Consider the following 16,651-nt stretch of genomic DNA (forward strand, 5'->3'; position numbering starts at 1 on the left):
GTGCTGCCGCAGGGCACAGGGCTCAGCCTCCAGAGGTGGTTTTTAACCGTGTGTCCCGCCAGCCTGGACAGCTGAGGGAACTGCTGTCACCCCGAGGGAACTACTGTCATCCCCGAGGGAGCTGCTGTCGTTCCGGGACAAGGATCTCCCATCCAAGCCATCTGCTCAGAGGAGACGAGGGGGGAACAGCCAGCCAGCTGGAGCCCAGTTAAACCCTCCCCTGGCCAGCCCCTGACACTCCCTCCTTCGTTTTCCAGTTTGTGGTTACCGCACTCAAAGGCTTCCATTAAGTCATCAAGTTTTACAGGTTCTTTAAAAATAAAATAAAAGGGGCGGGGGGGGAGGGGGGGTTAGAGAGAGCGGGCAGAGAGAAAAAAGTTTGGTCATGCTAGGGAATGAGTGATCAAAGCTGAGCCAAAGCTTCCTGTTACACCGGGACTATATATATATCGTGCCTTTAATGTTGGGGGATGTAAGCAGGCTGCTAGGAGACTGGAGCAGGAGCTGACTCTCTGCCTGATTTCCCAGCTCGCTGAGGTTTCTTCCACCGTTAGAGAGAGCGGGCAGAGAGAAAAAAGTTTGGTCATGCTAGGGAATGAGTGATCAAAGCTGAGCCAAAGCTTCCTGTTACACCGGGACTATATATATATCGTGCCTTTAATGTTGGGGGATGTAAGCAGGCTGCTAGGAGACTGGAGCAGGAGCTGACTCTCTGCCTGATTTCCCAGCTCGCTGAGGTTTCTTCCACCGACCACAATGAACAAGTTCCTGTGCTGCACGCTTGTGGTAAGTCCCTTCAGAGAGGTAGATAGGCTTTAAGATGCATTACAGCTTCAGAGATCAGGCTGTAAAGACATATGGCTTTTCTTCTGTTTTTGTTTTCCTTTGCTTTGTTTTTTTGCTCGGGTTTTTTGGGGTTTTGGGTTTGTTATTTTTTTTGCCTTCTCTCCGTTTTCTTGGTAAACCCTTCTCATTTCATCACGCTGAGCTTTCCTGGTGAGGTTTGAAGTGCTGTGGACACGTCCAGCTCTAGGGAGGCAGCAGGGATTTTCATCCCATTCTTAAGGTAGTGGCACGATTTGCTTTTCTTTTGCCCTTTTTCCTATTTTCCTCTCTCCTTTTGTAAAGCTTCATCATACTGGGCTGACACAAAATGCTGTATCTAGGAATTAGTTTAGAAACTGTAGGCTGGGATGTTTGGTTTTGATTTAAAAAGACACCATCACTGCCTGTCTCTGTAATCTCTGCTGCAGTGGCACTAGTCAGTATCTCAGATACTGGGCTGGCTTTCTTACCTGAGGAGACCACTGTAAACTCCAGAAAAAGAAAAAAAAAAAAAAGCACAAGCGTATGGTGCTCGTTTTGGCTTAGAAAATTCAGCTTCATGTGCAAGAAAGTGATGAATCAGTAGCTGTGTCAGTAGCTATTACAGAAAAAGTTCTGTTATTAAATCTGGTATAAGCTTCTGCTTTAATAAGTTTTTGTTTACTTGGTGATTTAGCAAGATACTTCCAGATGCAAGTTTAGAGATTTTTAGCAGTGCAGTAAATCTTTCAAATTGTCATTTAATCCATTTAGCTGTATGGAATTGTATATGATGTCAGATTAATTAAAATCTGTGTACAGACAGGGACTGTGTAACATTTATTTGGAGGCTATTCATTTTCTGGATAGGAAAACATTTGAAGAAAAACATTACAAATAATATTCAGAGCGGGATGTTATGCATGCTTGCTTCTGGCTTGTTTTGGTGAGTACAGAAGCATTAATGTTGTGGTAGAGCATTAGAACTGAGATCCATTTATTTTGAAAGCTCTTTATAAATGCAATGAGATTTCCAGGATCTGATGAGTAATGCATGTTTATTACTCTCTGTACAACTTTCTGAAAGAGCTTTTTGAGAAACAAGCCAAAAGTAATTAATGGTGCAAGGGAAGAAAAAATTGTCAGACTTGTGGTCAGCAAATTCAAACGCAAGACAGCTTTTTCATCTCATGCATGAAGTTGTCCTTCTTTGTCTGTATAAAAGCACGGGAAGTTATTCTGGGAATTTCAGCAATAGCCTGTTATCAGCTTGGTTTCTTATCTATGTCTGTCATAAAGTAATCACATCACTATTTTGATTTTGATTACGTGTATTGTGCCTGTTCGTGTTCTCCCAGAAAGTATTAGTATTAGTTCAACATAATCCTCTGGCAGATGAGTCTCTGAGCCGAAGTACGTCAGCAGCAGGAGTACATGCCAGACAGCTTCATCATTCACCCCTTTTTAAATTTTATTATAAAAGCAATTTATTTAGAGTACCCGTGAAGTTTAAGTCCTATCAGTGAAGTTTAAGTCCTGTTAGATGTGCTAGAGCTCAGAAAAGTAGTTTTAGTACCTGTTTTATAAGAACACTTCTGGGAGGCACAGCAGCAGTTCACAGTTGTGTACATTTGGCTCACGGAACGTAACCCGAGTTTGGAGACACCATAGCTAAAAAAGACTCTTGGGACATGATGTGCTTTCAGCCTCGGCCTCTTTGCTAAGGTTTCAGAAGGGAGACCTGCTGTGGTGGTGCATTCATATACGTGTTGTTTGCTGGAACACTAAAACTGCTTACAAACAGACAAGCGTTATGAAATCGGACCAAATTGAAAGAAATTCCCCAAAGCTGGATCTTGTTACTTGTCACGTAACTATCTTGACCCTTAAACTTGACCTTTCTCTATTTTGGATCTCTGGGCACATGTGACATGCTTTTTCTGGCCTGCCTGTTGGGTTTGCTGTGTGTAGGCAGCAGTGGCTTTGCAGCCTGCGAGGGTAGGAGTTAGTTATCTTTCTGTCTGAATTTCTTTCTGTCTGTCTGCATGTGCGTTGCTCAAAAATAAAACACCAAGGTTACCAGAAGAATTTATAAAAGATATTGTTGCAATTTAAATAACGCCCACTGTTCAAATCTCACGGAAACTTTTAATTTTGTTCCTTCTGTATTTAACTTTTACTCTAGAAGTTTTACTACTCTGATGGTCTTCCTGGAGAAAAACACCTGTTTGCACATGAAATGGGACGTACTGTTCTCTAGTTAGATGGTCAGTAATCCTTTTCAGTGCAAAGGCAGACTGTAGTCATGGTGCTAATGTCCCCAGTTTGGGTTAGCTCTAAATCTTCCTGTCACTCTGGTGAATAATGTTCCAAACTGCGAGTTATGGATAAGACACATCTTAGTGAGTAGCTTGTTAGTCTTTTCTGCTTTCTGCCTCCACAAGCTTCAAGGCAAATGTAACTCATATAAATGAAGACTTTCAATTTAGCACTTCTTTGATAAGACATAAAACTGCTCTTCAGCTGAATGCCATTTTCCTACTACTGAAAGTGAAACAGTAGTTTAGACCCCTAAATTGCTTTGTGAATGAAAACTGCTGGTGCCCTGCAAAGTCTCTACAAGATTTGAATTGTTGACATACTCCTTTGCCGACAGAGAACTGAAGGCAGTGGTTGATAGCCTCAGGAGTGGCTCAGGTGGCTCAGGAGAGTCACTACTTCTATTCCTTATGTAAAAGAGCAGCCTTCACTTTGTAAAAGCATCTTCCATACAAAAACAAGTCGTGTTATGTCCGAAGTGAGTGGGTTGCACTGAAGCAGTTGGCAGCTTTATGAGCAAAACATAAACCATCGAAAACGACTCCCATTTTAGCTTTCAATGTGCACCTGGTGCTCAGCCACCTGCAGCAGCTCAGGAGGCACGTGGTGCTGCAGAGCTGTGGGCCCAAAGAGGTCAAATCTGGTGATGTCCTGGGCCCCCCCAGAACAGCAAGAATCAGAGGATGAGAGTTGAGTATTTCCCAGATGGATGGGAGCAATTTCTCCTTAGATGACAAGTATTTTTGCAATGGTTCTTTGCAACAGATGGCCGTGGATCTGATCCGTGTGCTGGATCTAGAGATACCATCTGAATTTGACAAACTTGCTTAGGAGGACCTTGTTAATATCCTTCAGCGCTATATTTTGCCACTGGGATTTCTCTGGGGTCTGTGCATGATTTCAGTGAGGCATTCTGCCTAAGGGCTGGGGGCAGGTGAAGGCCTCCTGCCTTAGTTTTGTCCAAATACTTTGTGTAGAAAGCAAAGTCTAGGAAAGTTGTGAGGTTTTACTTCGAACCCAATGCAAACACTAGGAGCAGTCTGACAGATGCCTTGAATGATTATTTATCACACAGGAAAATATGCTTTGGAATAGTTGTGGAATGCAAAACAGAAACAGATTTATCTTTCTCAGCAAATTAAATATTCTGCTTTGGTCTACAACCCAAAACCACAAAGCCAAGCTATATAATAATATTTTCATATGCTGAAAAGCCACTTTCTTTTCCCTCACAAAGCAGTGATTTAAAGGGATGATGCTTGAAGGATTTTTGCTTTATATGCTTTGTCTTCCAGTTAGTTTTAATTCAACAAGAAAAAGCAAGTGGCTTTTTGCCTTACATTCAAAGATGAAAGAAAAGGGTGTGTACTTTCTTTATGCCCAAGATCTGAAATGAAATTTTACAATCACATTTTTTCTTTTTCCAAAGCATCTTCTAAGGGCTTATATAAATGGACTACACAGACCTTTTATGTTACCATTGTGTCTGCTGACATAAAGATGATATGGAAAAATATAGCTTCAGGCCTAATGTGTTGAGTGACACAATCTAAGAATTGCTTTTTAACCTTGAGTAACTCATTTTGAATATGTTCTCAGTATTTACTTGCATGACGTGGACTTACACTAGACTTGTATTTCAGTATTTACAGTTCATCTTGATTCCTCATCCAGAGATAGCCATCCTGGGACGTACCCAGGATTTGGCCCAGGGAGGCAAATGAGGACTGAGTTTTTCAGTCCTTTCAGAACTGAGCCCGTGACACTAGAACTGAACTTCACCCCATAAGTTGATAGCTAATGATACTAGATTTTGTTTTGGTTTTGTTTTCTTATAATTATTTCGTAACCGATCGCATCTCATACTCTCAGAACAAAAACCCCCAACTTTTGGTATCTTTTTTTTAAATTGAGTCTTGCATTTCACTACCCTTAGGAAAAAACATTTGCAATTGAGTGCATTTGAATTAGACTAACAGTTAATGTGTTGAGATGAACAAGATGTTGAGTATCTGGCTTCAGTCGGTGTTGGGATATAGAGTTTGTTTAGGGTTTTAAATTGAAAGAAAATGCCTAGATCTTTTCAGTCCATTTCCCAGCTCTTCCGGGAAAACAAATGGCATATATGCTTTCAAAAATGCATTGAGAGTTATATTTAAACTACTTGGGTTTCTTGCCCAAGTTTCTCAGCAAAAGACTGTTCTGAAACTTCCTCTGTCAAGAGAATCCCCTTTTCATTTACCAGCATTATCCTTCTATGGAGAATGTTCTTCTCTCTCCATGTGTTCACTGTCTGTCTGTACTGAATCTACAGGCACTGTTTTGACTCGCCAAGCTATTGAACGAGTCAAGATCTTCTTCACGATGAAGGTCTCCATTTCCTCCTAAACTTCCTCAGTGCCTCTTCCAGGCTCAATTAACCTTTCCTAAACAAGGATGAAGAAAATTTTATGCAATTTTCTGAATGACAAATCCATGACTTTGGCTAAGCATAGCACTGATAGACTCCAGCCTTGGTTTCTTTAAGGGTTAAAGGGTGAACATGCCCATTGTCCCGACTTCTGATTCTGATAAACTGAAACCAGACTTCTAGTGAAAGGAGGCTTTCAAACTGGAACATGCCTTCTCCAGCAAGAGCAAAACAGGCCAGTGCCAGCATGATTTTAGGAGAAATCTTGCTTTCTGTGAAGCTTTGAGGAAGACTTACTTTCAGAATTGGTAAGTTCTCATTGTGGCATTTTCATGTGCTCAAATAAAGCTGTTTCTTGCAGCAGAGATTCAGATGTTCAATACATAGCCCACCTCTAAGTAAGGGATTTCAAGTCAATCTTTTTTGTGGCTAAGAATCTGCTACCAACTTGATGATAGCATAATTTAGGAAGACAATTGTCAAGAATGACATTTAATTATCATTTTAGTTTGATTTGGGACATGCTTTTGAAGGGCCTCTTCTGATCGTCCTTATTTACTGTATTTTAGTTTGCACATCAGAGCAGACCTGGAGTGCACAAAGTGGATTTACAGAAGTAAACTGGATGGATGAAAGTAAATCCAGAGATGGACTCCAGAGACGCACCAGATGCCCTGTAGCAACTAACTCATGCTTAGTCCACGAGAACAGACTGAAGTTAGTCCAGAATATCCCATCTGAATCATGCATAATGTGAATGTCAGGTGCTCAGCACCATCTGTTTTTCTCTGCAGATCTGCTGTAACAGGTCATATCCAACTTGTTAATGAAAGCACAAATTCAGCATGTCTTAGGTCAGGATAGTGGACAATTTAGGGATGTTCCCCTCTAGCTTATTCTATGAGCTGGGAGACGAGTCTTTTCATTCTGTTTGTGCAAGCTGCTGCAGTAAAACTAGGAGAAATGATACTTAATCATTTTACACCATTCTTCCTGTGTTTTTGCAAAACTTCTGAAAAATAGACTGCTTTTACTTTGGCACTTGAAGTAGGTTCAAGGATAACTTCGTATTTCCAGGTGGCATATTAATATTCAGAATACTCACATATGCTAGGTGTTTTCAGTCTGCACAGAAAACAGTCTTGCAGATCTGTTACTAAGGGATCTGTAGTAGCCTTAAGAAGTGTGGTATTGGGGATTGGAGTCTAGAAATGTACTTAACAAGATACTAATGGCTATACTGGGTCTAAGAAAAAGAAAATCCAGAAAAAAATGCCCTACAACCCCCATATGCTATCTATGGCAGGGATTGATAGCTGATGCATAGAGGAGATGGAAGAAAAAGAACAGTGATATTTTTCCAAAACACTCCTCCAGACTCAAACAATTTGTGGGCTTGGATTTCCTGATCAAAAGGTAATGTTTAATAGGCTTTTATTATTTTCCTCCATTACTTCATCAAGTAGCATTTTGAATTCAGCCATTTACAACGTCCTGTGGCAATGACTTGCAGAGCTCACTGTACTGATAGGATCATAGTAGTCAAACAGTAATAGTAATGATAATCTAGCTCTATGTTGAAAATGATGTACAAAATGTTCTGGTAAAATACTGAGATATCGATTGCACTTCTAGCTTTAGTTTGGCAGAAGAATCTTATGTCATAAATAGAAGAGTTGGGTCTTGCATACATATGGCTCAGCCACTGATGGATGGGTTAATGCAGCTACATCATGTGTTTTTCTGGGCAAGAAGGGAAGATGGGTGTGATGTGCTTTTCTTTTAAAAACACGAAGAAAAAATCAAATGCAAAACCTGCTTGCTTTTTTAGTGATGCTAATTTATTAATCCTGTTATTGTGGTTATTGGTTTTGCTCATTTTGATTAATAGTATTCTGGTTGCTGTTAATAGTTCATAGCTATTGATTGGACCTTAGGAAGAAATTCTTCAGTACGAGGGCAGCAAGACTTTGGAATAAATTGCCCAGAGATGTTGTGGCTGCCCCTTCCCTGGAGGTGTTCAAGGCCAAGTTGGACGGAGCCTTGAGTAGCCTGATCTAGTTGAGAGGCGTCCCTGCCTGTGACAGGGAGGTTGGATTAGATGATCTCTAAAGGTCCCTTCCAGCCTAGGCCATTCTATGATTCTATGATTCTATGATTCTACGATTGATACTTCCAAAGGCAAAACTTTGCATGGTCTCACACACATACTGTTCAAGTATTTTTTTGCTGAAATTTTAAAATAAATTCCTCTCACATTGTGCTGAATTGTTTTTAATTTTTATTGGCTTGCTTCACATAGCTGTAAGTTCTTCAGTGAGCAAGTGTCTCCATGTTTTCATACCCTGATTATTGAATTGGAATTATTTTTAATGCTGAATTATTCCCTGCAGCAAAACCCTTTACTTGCCTCGCATACAATTTCCAATGTAAATGGCCAAAGTAAGGAGAAGAGAGACAATCTAGTTGTTCTTGCTTCTGTATGTTGTAGAGGGGAGTTGAGCCATCATGAATTGATCCATTCAGCACCTGAAAATGTGTCACCAAGGGCAGAGGCAAGACCTAGAGGAGCAGATTCTTGGGATTTATCGTAAGCTGGGCATTGCAGAGCAGGAAAACGCGTTCTTGGGCAAGGACATGCTGCCCACACGTCTGGTTGCTGTCCCTAATAATTTTCATAGTGTCAGATTTTCATTTGCACTGGGTATTGTCTTGGGTTTCCACAGACATCTGCGTGAAATGTGGGTTGATTCAGCTTCGCAGCATCTGTGCTGCGTGTTGCAGACTGTTATGTTCTGCGGGGGGAATGTGTGTGTCCATGCAAGTCTTGGACTCTGGGATGAACTATCTATTACTGAATAAAAAATGTAGAAGAAAACCTGACTGCTCACATCAACAATTAACGGAATTACCAGGACTTGTTATTACTAGAGTAATAGCTGTAGATTTACCAAGGGTGGGTGCATTTTTCATCAATGGCAGGCCATTCACTAGTAAAAAATGTGCTGCACCCTCTTGTTAAATAGATCACATGAAACAGATCCAGTCATTTAAGAAGAATGAAGTGGTACATTAAACCTCAGTGATGAATAAAGACTTTCTCACAGTGGGAGAGATTGTGCACTGAGACCACAAGAACAAGTGAGATCTCCACCTGTGGAAATCGCAGATCGCACAATTTACAGGGTGTAGTCAACAGTAACTAGAAGAGGCTGGGGGGGAATATCCATACTATCTGCATTTCCTTCTTCAGCCTCTCTAAGTATAGCTGTGTAAAAAGTGGATTCGTAGACAGGCAACAGGAGAAAGCACTTAAAAATATTTTCTTAAGGAGTAAGAGTTCCTAATTTAGGCACCTAATATTACTCAGTACAAACGCTGTGACTTGTGCTAATGCAGATGAGCGATTAAATTGTGCTTTCCAACCTTAATAAGACTATCACTTAAGAAGTGCCATGCTGTGGCAAAAGTGAGGCCCTTAGGCGAAGCCTCTTGAGGAAATACAGAGTCTGATAAAAAGAGTTAATTCCACTCACGCTTTGGGGACATCTGCATTGGAAAAGAGGAAAATACCTTCTTGCAATTGAAGTGGCAACTGCGTATTAGCTGACTCGGATTAAAATAGCAACAAAGACAAGTCAATTGGATCTATAGTTTGAATGGATATATAGAAATAAAAAAAAAAAATTTAATTCAGAGACAGTTTACTTCATCTTTATAAAATGTGCAAGTTGTAAAAGTGGCTTGTTGGTGATACAGTGCTGGGACAGAGCTGGGTTCTCCGTGGAGAGAGTGAGCTGCCGGTGGATCCTGTGGGGCTTGGGTCAGTACATGGGGAGTAATCCCAAGAGTTAGTTTTTAAATAGACTGGTGGAATCATGGAACTAAATTTTCAGTTACAAGACCAAAATGATGTGACACAGAGGTTGTCTCTGCAGAAGAGCAGGACCCAAAGATCGTACCAGCAAAGCAGGCTGGAGCAGAGGGCAGAAGGAGCATTGTGGTCATGACTTGTGCCGGCACTGAACAAGGTCCTCAGGACAGCTATAAGCCTGTGGCCTTAGATAGGTAGTGAAAGCATTAACCTGGCTTCTTCCAACTTGTGTGATTAAGTCTTTCATAAACTGCGTCAATCTTAACCTCTGCCTGAAACTCCATTTTCATACTTGAAGTAGCTGCCACGTTTTATCCCCAGAACTGCTGCATTTCAGTGCGTAGAAGGCATGAAAAAGTAACCTGTGTTGTTCTAGCCATTCACTGCAGGTAAAAAGAAATACTGTAAGGAATGGCCTTCAAAGGTATCGGTGATAGTGTTGTAGCACACTGGTCAGATCTGTGTGCTCAAGTACCATTTCTTTTGCATCTGAAGTACTTAATACTTGAAAATGCAGGAGCACATTGTCCCCACTTCGCCGTGCATTGAGCCTGTTGTCACTGAAACTAGTAAGCCAAGTTCTCTGGTGCCACACGTTAAAAGGTCATTGCCCAGTGATATTAAAAGAGTGTAAATGGCAGAAGAATAGGATCTACATCTCTGGAAGAACAGGGAAGTACTTACATCAGAAAGACTTGCTGGATAAGATCCTAAAATTTTCCCATTCTAAGGTAGACATGGGAGAGTCCAGAAGCTGGCTAATATTTTATAATTTTCTAACATAAACTTTTTTTGAAGGTAGTGATACTATTACTTAGATTCATAGGCTCATTAAAATGTCCATTTCCTTGTGACCACGGTGCTAAAACTAAAGCAAAACGGTGCTAAAACTCAAGCAAAATGGTGCTAGAACTAAACCAAGCGATGTTTTCTTTTCCTTGTCGCTAGCTCTTGGACATTTCCATTCAGTGGACCATCCAGGCCGACTCTCCCCCTAAGTATCCCCATTATGACCCAGTGACATCTCGTCAGCTGCTGTGTGACCAGTGCCCTCCCGGGACCTACGTCCAGCAGCACTGTACAGCCACCAGCCCGACGCGGTGCGCCCCGTGTCCGGATGAGTACTACGCTGAGGAGTGGAACAGCCACGACGAGTGCCAGTACTGCAGTGCCGTTTGCAAGGAGCTGCAGTACGTCAAGCAGGAGTGCACCAGCACGCAGAACCGCGTCTGCGAGTGTGTTGAAGGCAGGTACCTGGAGCTCGAGTTCTGTTTAAAGCACACGGAGTGTCCTCCCGGCTTTGGCGTCGCGCAGCCAGGTATGTACCGCCCATCAGTGCACGTGGGCTTAATTAGAGCTCTGCCGCACGGCGGCGGCTCGTGGCAGCTCATAGAATCATAGAGTCATAGAATTACGAGATTAGGGATTCGTCCAGACGAAATTACGGGATGGTAAATTGTAAAGCCAATTGAACCTGTTCTTAGTCTGCATCATTTGGATGGTAGCCAGAAGAAACATTTCTCAGTGGAATATCCTGCTTCTACTGTAATATATATCTTAATGGCAGTGGCAAATGTAGCAAATTGCACTCTAATGAGAAACGTGATGGATTGCCTCTTTTAAAGGAACATTATCTGGAATGTAGTATTTGTGTGTGTGATAAATAATAGTGTTTTTCATTTTGAAATCTGCTGTTTCAGGCAACAGTATATCTTGACAAACACCACGACCACTACGTGTTTGACACCAAGTGTGTAATTATAACAATATTAATATAATTCTAGCATCATGGCAATACATGGTAATAATTAATTATCAGCATCCTAAGTGGAACTCTTAGGGAAACTGCTACTATTTTCAAACAAACAACCATTTCTTTGTCAAGCAGGCTCGCATTGTGCTATATGTCTGGTGGGGATACAGAGGGAAGCGGTGCTTTTCAGTGGAGTATATTCTTCATTTAAGACAACACAAATTGTTAAACTAATAATAAGTTCTTCTCTCAAAACAAAATATGCCATTTATCATTTGGCAAATGTCATGGCCCAGTTTAGCTGTGGTATTTAAAACAGCCTGAAAGAATTGTAAACTGTCATTGTACCGGAGATTGATAACTGCCCTGAGAAGAGAACCGAGGATGGGAATACAGAAAATCAAAGTGTCTCAGATAGGAACCCGTAGGCAACCAATGTGCAGACTACACAATTACTTTTCTAGGAATTCCATATATACTGGGACAAACATTAGGGCTGGCCTGTACATTTTAGAGTTATGCTGAGTAACAGGTTGGGAGTCCTTTCTTTGCTGGAGAACAACTTTGATGTAAGGAGTAATGTCACTGCTGCATCTGCTTACTAGTCCCTGAGTAATTGGTTCAACCAGGCATTACCCTGATGCCCTTGCCACTTAGGCATTTCCACTGGCAGCTACTGTGTTTCCATATTATAAACCTTCATTAACCTAAATTGTTATACCCAGGGGCCTGGGTTAATGAGTTTCCACTGTACCTCAGCAGCAAGTCAAAAGGGGCCCGAAACAAAGTTCTCAAAAGACCATTTGGGAGATGAACAAAGAAGTATAAATTGTCTGAGCAACCAGCCTGCTACATCCCTGCAAGCACAGTCAAACTGTGGCAGTCGAATCCCTCAGTTCAGAATGAAACACACTTTGGAAGAAGATAAATCGTTGAAAAGTGTAATTTATTGGAAAGTTGGTTTCCAAAAGACCATCAGAACGAACCGGCTAAACCCAAGCCAACCTCAAACAAGGAATGAAAACATTGTAAAAATAATTGCGTCCCCCTGTGTCAACAGTCAGTTTTTGAGGTGAGGCATCGACTAAGAATTTAATAACCATGGACCACACTGTGTTCCCATTTTCTGCCATATGATAGCCTTGAACTTTAGAACGATGTAAATTCAGGTGAAATAAAACCTAAGTGTGGAAAAATATGTTTCCACTGCCACACAGGGAGACGGTGTGGTCCAGTGTCTCATCCAAAGCTTAAAGCATTAGACATCCATTTGCCTGCTGCCTGTCCCTCATGATGACCTTGGGCAGATCCCTTTACGTTGGTAATCCCCTTCTGCAAGTGCCGATTAAGGTTTTATTCCTTTCTGCCTTATACACGGCAGAGTTTTTTGCAGCAACACAGCGGGCAGCACCATCTCTCTGGCGGTGGTTGCCCTTTTTTCCCAGGAGAAGGGGGGATTCCAGGCGGATCAGAGGGAGCGGCGGAAAGGCGACCAGGCTTTGGCAGTTCGTGCCCTGAGCAAGAGCGGCCAGATAAGCGGCAAAGAAAAAGCTGGCGAAGCTGGGAGGTGGCTTTATGCACAGCCCTGAGACGCTGATGGATTACCCAGTTTATTTCCCTCTTGTGCCGCAAAGGTTGTGCAGAGAGCTCAGAGCAAGATGACGCACTGTTTGCAGGGACCCTCCTTTCTTCCCCTTCCTCGCTGCCAGCGCACAACATCGGTGTGTCCGCAGAAGGAAAAATTGCTAAAAATTCAGCTGTCTCAAAAGAGCTAATTGCTGCCTGCTCAGGTGCAGGTGTTGGCTGGAGTTTCGTGCAGCCCAGAGCCACTGTGCGATCGCGCGCTGTGCGATCAAACGCGACGGCAGACACTGCTGCTGCAGGTTGGGCGCTGGCTGCAGAAAGCAGAGGGGTTCAGAGGACAGAATCCAGGGTCTCTGATTTTTCAGGTGCACAACGACCAAAAAATTCTCCTTTGTTTTCACCTGTTGCCTCATACAAGGAGTGCTAGGTCAGATGTGTGCAAGAATGATTCTTTATTTCGCAGATGGCTGAGGACTTGAGATTCGTGCTCTGTCTCTCTGAGGAAATGCCCTAAGTAAATAAAAGTTGCTTAAAAGCTAACATTAAAGTAAGCATCCACATAAAATAGGCATTCATGTAAATACTTCCATAATACACTAGATGGAGGCATTTTCTTATTCAAATATAGTTTCCATTATTTTCAAAAAAATTAAGCATGTGCTTAAGTTCATGTTTATTATTGCACTAGTAGACGTTAGACTTTAGGCACTTGCTTATATGCTGGCTGAATAAAGATGAATTGAGAGTGAATATACTGCATTTATTGGTGCTGTTACTTTCCTGCCACTGGTGGTTAGACTGCATTGTTTCAGATTTCAAGCATTAATTTTCTTCCTCTTTGCCAATGTGATAGAACCGTATATTGTCATTCTGGTGTTATGTCATAGATTTGACTCTGAAGTAAAATTATGCCTTGTAAAACACCAAGCACAATAAACATAGCTATATAAAATATTTTTGCTATGTTGGATGATCTACTTTATTTGCTTTTAATAGTATTTCATTCAAGCCCAGAAAAAAGTTTGAAAATGTTACTGAAATTCTCTTTTCCTGTATGATTTTGAGCAGGGAAGTACCTTTAAGAGGGTCTTTGGTAGATATTTAGTTGAGTTGTATTTTTAGCTAGAACTAAAGTAACTCTTTTGAGTAAGGTTCTAGGCAGATAGTACAATTTGGAGCAATTTCTTGTGCCATTTAATTATTTTACAGAATATTTGTACAGTTAGATGAAGGTCAGACATCATGTAATGTCTGAATAGCCTCAAGTAATTACTGATTTAAAGGTTATACCTTTCTAAATTACTGATTTAATCACTTGTTATTTATTTTAAAGTTGATAACAAGTGTTTATGAGTACTATTTAGTCTACCGCTCCAGCAGGAACGTCATTCTCTTAGAAAATATTTTTTAGTTTTAAAAATTTTTTTTAAAAAAAAATGTGATTCCTTCATAGATCAGAAATGTGAAAAGCAGAAGCATAACAATTTGGAGAGGAATATTTTATTTTCTTTTTGTATTCTTGTGTATTTTTTTCACAGTTGAGGTTATATGTAATAGGATGCATTGTTTTCCTGTTTCCACAGGTACCCCTGAGAGTGACACTGTGTGTAAGAGATGTCCAGAAGGATTTTTCTCAAATGAAACATCATCCAAAGCAGCCTGTCTAAAGCACACGAACTGTAGTGCACTGGGTTTCAAAACAGCGTTGAAGGGAAATGCAGTTCGTGACAACGTCTGTCAGGAAAATACAGATACGACAGTTCAAAAATGCGGAATAGGTGTGTATCGTATTAAGAAAGAGTGCTCTGAAAACAGACCTTTAGTTGTAGTTAAAATGAATGTGTTGGCATTTATGATAAAAATATCTAGCCCATTAGCCATTTGCGTGCTATGGTGATGGCTGTAGCAGAGTTTTTATTATTGTAGGTCAGAGCAAATGGAACTCAAGGGGAGAGAGCAACAGCACTATAAGGACCACTTCTTAGTTTCTTCTTTAAACGTTTTTTCTTATCATCCTTGATGCTTGCTCTTTTTTTCTGAGACGAGCAGGGTAACAGATCAGAACAACTGACATATGGTTTTTCTCTTTCTCATTTCAGATGTAACCCTGTGCGAGGAGGCTTTGTTCAGGTTTGCTGTTCCTACTCAGCTCACGCCTAACTGGCTGAACATACTAGCAGACAGTTTGCCTGGGACAAAGGTTAGCACAGAAAATATCGAAAGGATTAAACAAAGGCACAGTTCTCAAGAGCAGACCTTCCAGCTTTTGAAATTATGGAAGCAGCAAAACAAAGAACAGGATATGGTCAAGAAGATTATTCAAGGTACCTTATTTTGATGCCTTGTGTACTAAAAGCAGCCTTCTAAATAGCATTGTAAAAATGGCTTGGGATCAAATACCTCCTGGTGATGTGTTATGTTGTGAGGAGGACTTGCAGGACTTGACTGAGGTTTATCGATGCAGTAAGCACAGGGAAGTCGAGGGGAAGCAGGAAGAGAATTCAGCTTCTGCTCATCAGTCGAGGCCTGAATTCTCCCCAGACTTTTAGCCCCCTTGGGAGCGTGTGTGGTGTCACAGCCAAGATCTCCTTTTGAGAATGCACAGTGTATGAAGAATTTAGATCAAATGTTTCCCAGCGTTACATCTGAGCAGTCGCTGTTGAGGTTAGAGGGAGCTGGATGCCTGCAGCCGAGAGTGCAATTTGTTTTCTCTGAAGTGGAGATTCACAGCTCGGGCTAGGACACCTCTTCACAGAACGGGGGCACATGGGAGGGAGGAATTCACAGACAGGCTATTGGTCATGCCAGCTCACTGCTTCGTTTGCTGAATCTGCCAAGACAGGTGTCAAGGGTGAAATAGGGCTGCAATGTTAACACTATGGTTTTTAGGAGAGTCAGGCCAACTCTTTTCAGGTAAGCCACTATCAACAACCGCTTCATTCAAACAACCTTTTGTCCACTCAGAATGTATTTGAAAAATGCTACAGAAATGTGGGTTGTTTTTTTCCCTGCCTCTCCTTTTCAGTATGTATGCTTACATCAGAGCATGAAGTGTCTAGAATACTTCAAAAAGCAAAGTGGCTATTTTAGCAAAGCTTGCCTATACATTTCTTAAGTAGAAGAGCAAAATCTTCATTCACTGGAACCAAATATTAGGAGTCCTGTCACAAACACAAAATATTTTACAAGATAGATGACACAAGTGTACAGGAATAAATACTTGCTATGAAGTTTGTTTGTAATTTGAGATTGTATTTGCAAAGTTAATTAAATTCTTAAGCACTTTCCGTACATGCAGCCTTAAAAAAACACATTGCGGAGAGAATTATTTGAACTAGAGTAAAAAAAAAATAATTTCACCTTGAAATTTTGTAATATTTTTTGCAGGCCGTGATAAAGTTGTAACACATCATACTTACCTCTCTTTATTTTTCGCTTTCCATAGATATCGACCTCTGTGAAAACAGTGTCTTAAAGCATATTGGCCACCTGAACCTCACCTTTGAACATCTCAACACGCTGATGGCGAGCTTGCCAGGCAAGAAAGTGGGAAAAGAAGATATCGAGCGCACAATGAAGCTATGTCAGCCTACAGAGCAAGTTCTGAAGCTTCTCAATCTCTGGAGAATAAAGAACAGCGACCAAGACACCATTAAAGGTTTAATGTATGGACTGAAGCACTTGAAAACATACCACTTCCCAAAACGAACCATCCAAAGTCTGAAGAAGGTGATTAAGTTTCTTCACAGATTTACGATGTATAGATTATACCAGAAACTCTTTTTAGAAATGATAGGTAACCAAGTTAAATCAGTGAAAGTAAGATGTGTCTAATTCAAGATATTTTTCATTTTCCACTGACTATTTTTCCCTAATTACTGCCAGCAGTAATTAAACTGGAACATTG

The 16,651-nt window shown here is 41.1% G+C and overlaps 1 protein-coding gene across 1 annotated transcript in view; it reads left to right on the forward strand.

Annotated features, from left to right (window-relative positions):
* The first annotated feature begins 697 nt into the window (after window positions 1-697).
* TNFRSF11B (tumor necrosis factor receptor superfamily, member 11b) overlaps window positions 698-16,651 on the forward strand; it is a 16,045-nt gene continuing 91 nt past the window's right edge. The window contains exons 1-5 of the mRNA XM_009878873.1: window positions 698-786; window positions 10,356-10,725; window positions 14,328-14,522; window positions 14,844-15,068; window positions 16,190-16,651. The exon at window positions 16,190-16,651 is cut by the window's right edge and continues 91 nt beyond it. Coding sequence (XP_009877175.1) covers window positions 757-786; window positions 10,356-10,725; window positions 14,328-14,522; window positions 14,844-15,068; window positions 16,190-16,578 — 1,209 coding nt within the window. The 5' untranslated portion in view covers window positions 698-756 and the 3' untranslated portion in view covers window positions 16,579-16,651. The remainder of the gene's footprint in view (window positions 787-10,355; window positions 10,726-14,327; window positions 14,523-14,843; window positions 15,069-16,189) is intronic.

This window comes from Apaloderma vittatum, unplaced genomic scaffold (assembly GCF_000703405.1).
Source record: "Apaloderma vittatum isolate BGI_N311 unplaced genomic scaffold, ASM70340v1 scaffold9061, whole genome shotgun sequence".
Lineage (NCBI taxonomy): Eukaryota > Metazoa > Chordata > Aves > Trogoniformes > Trogonidae > Apaloderma > Apaloderma vittatum.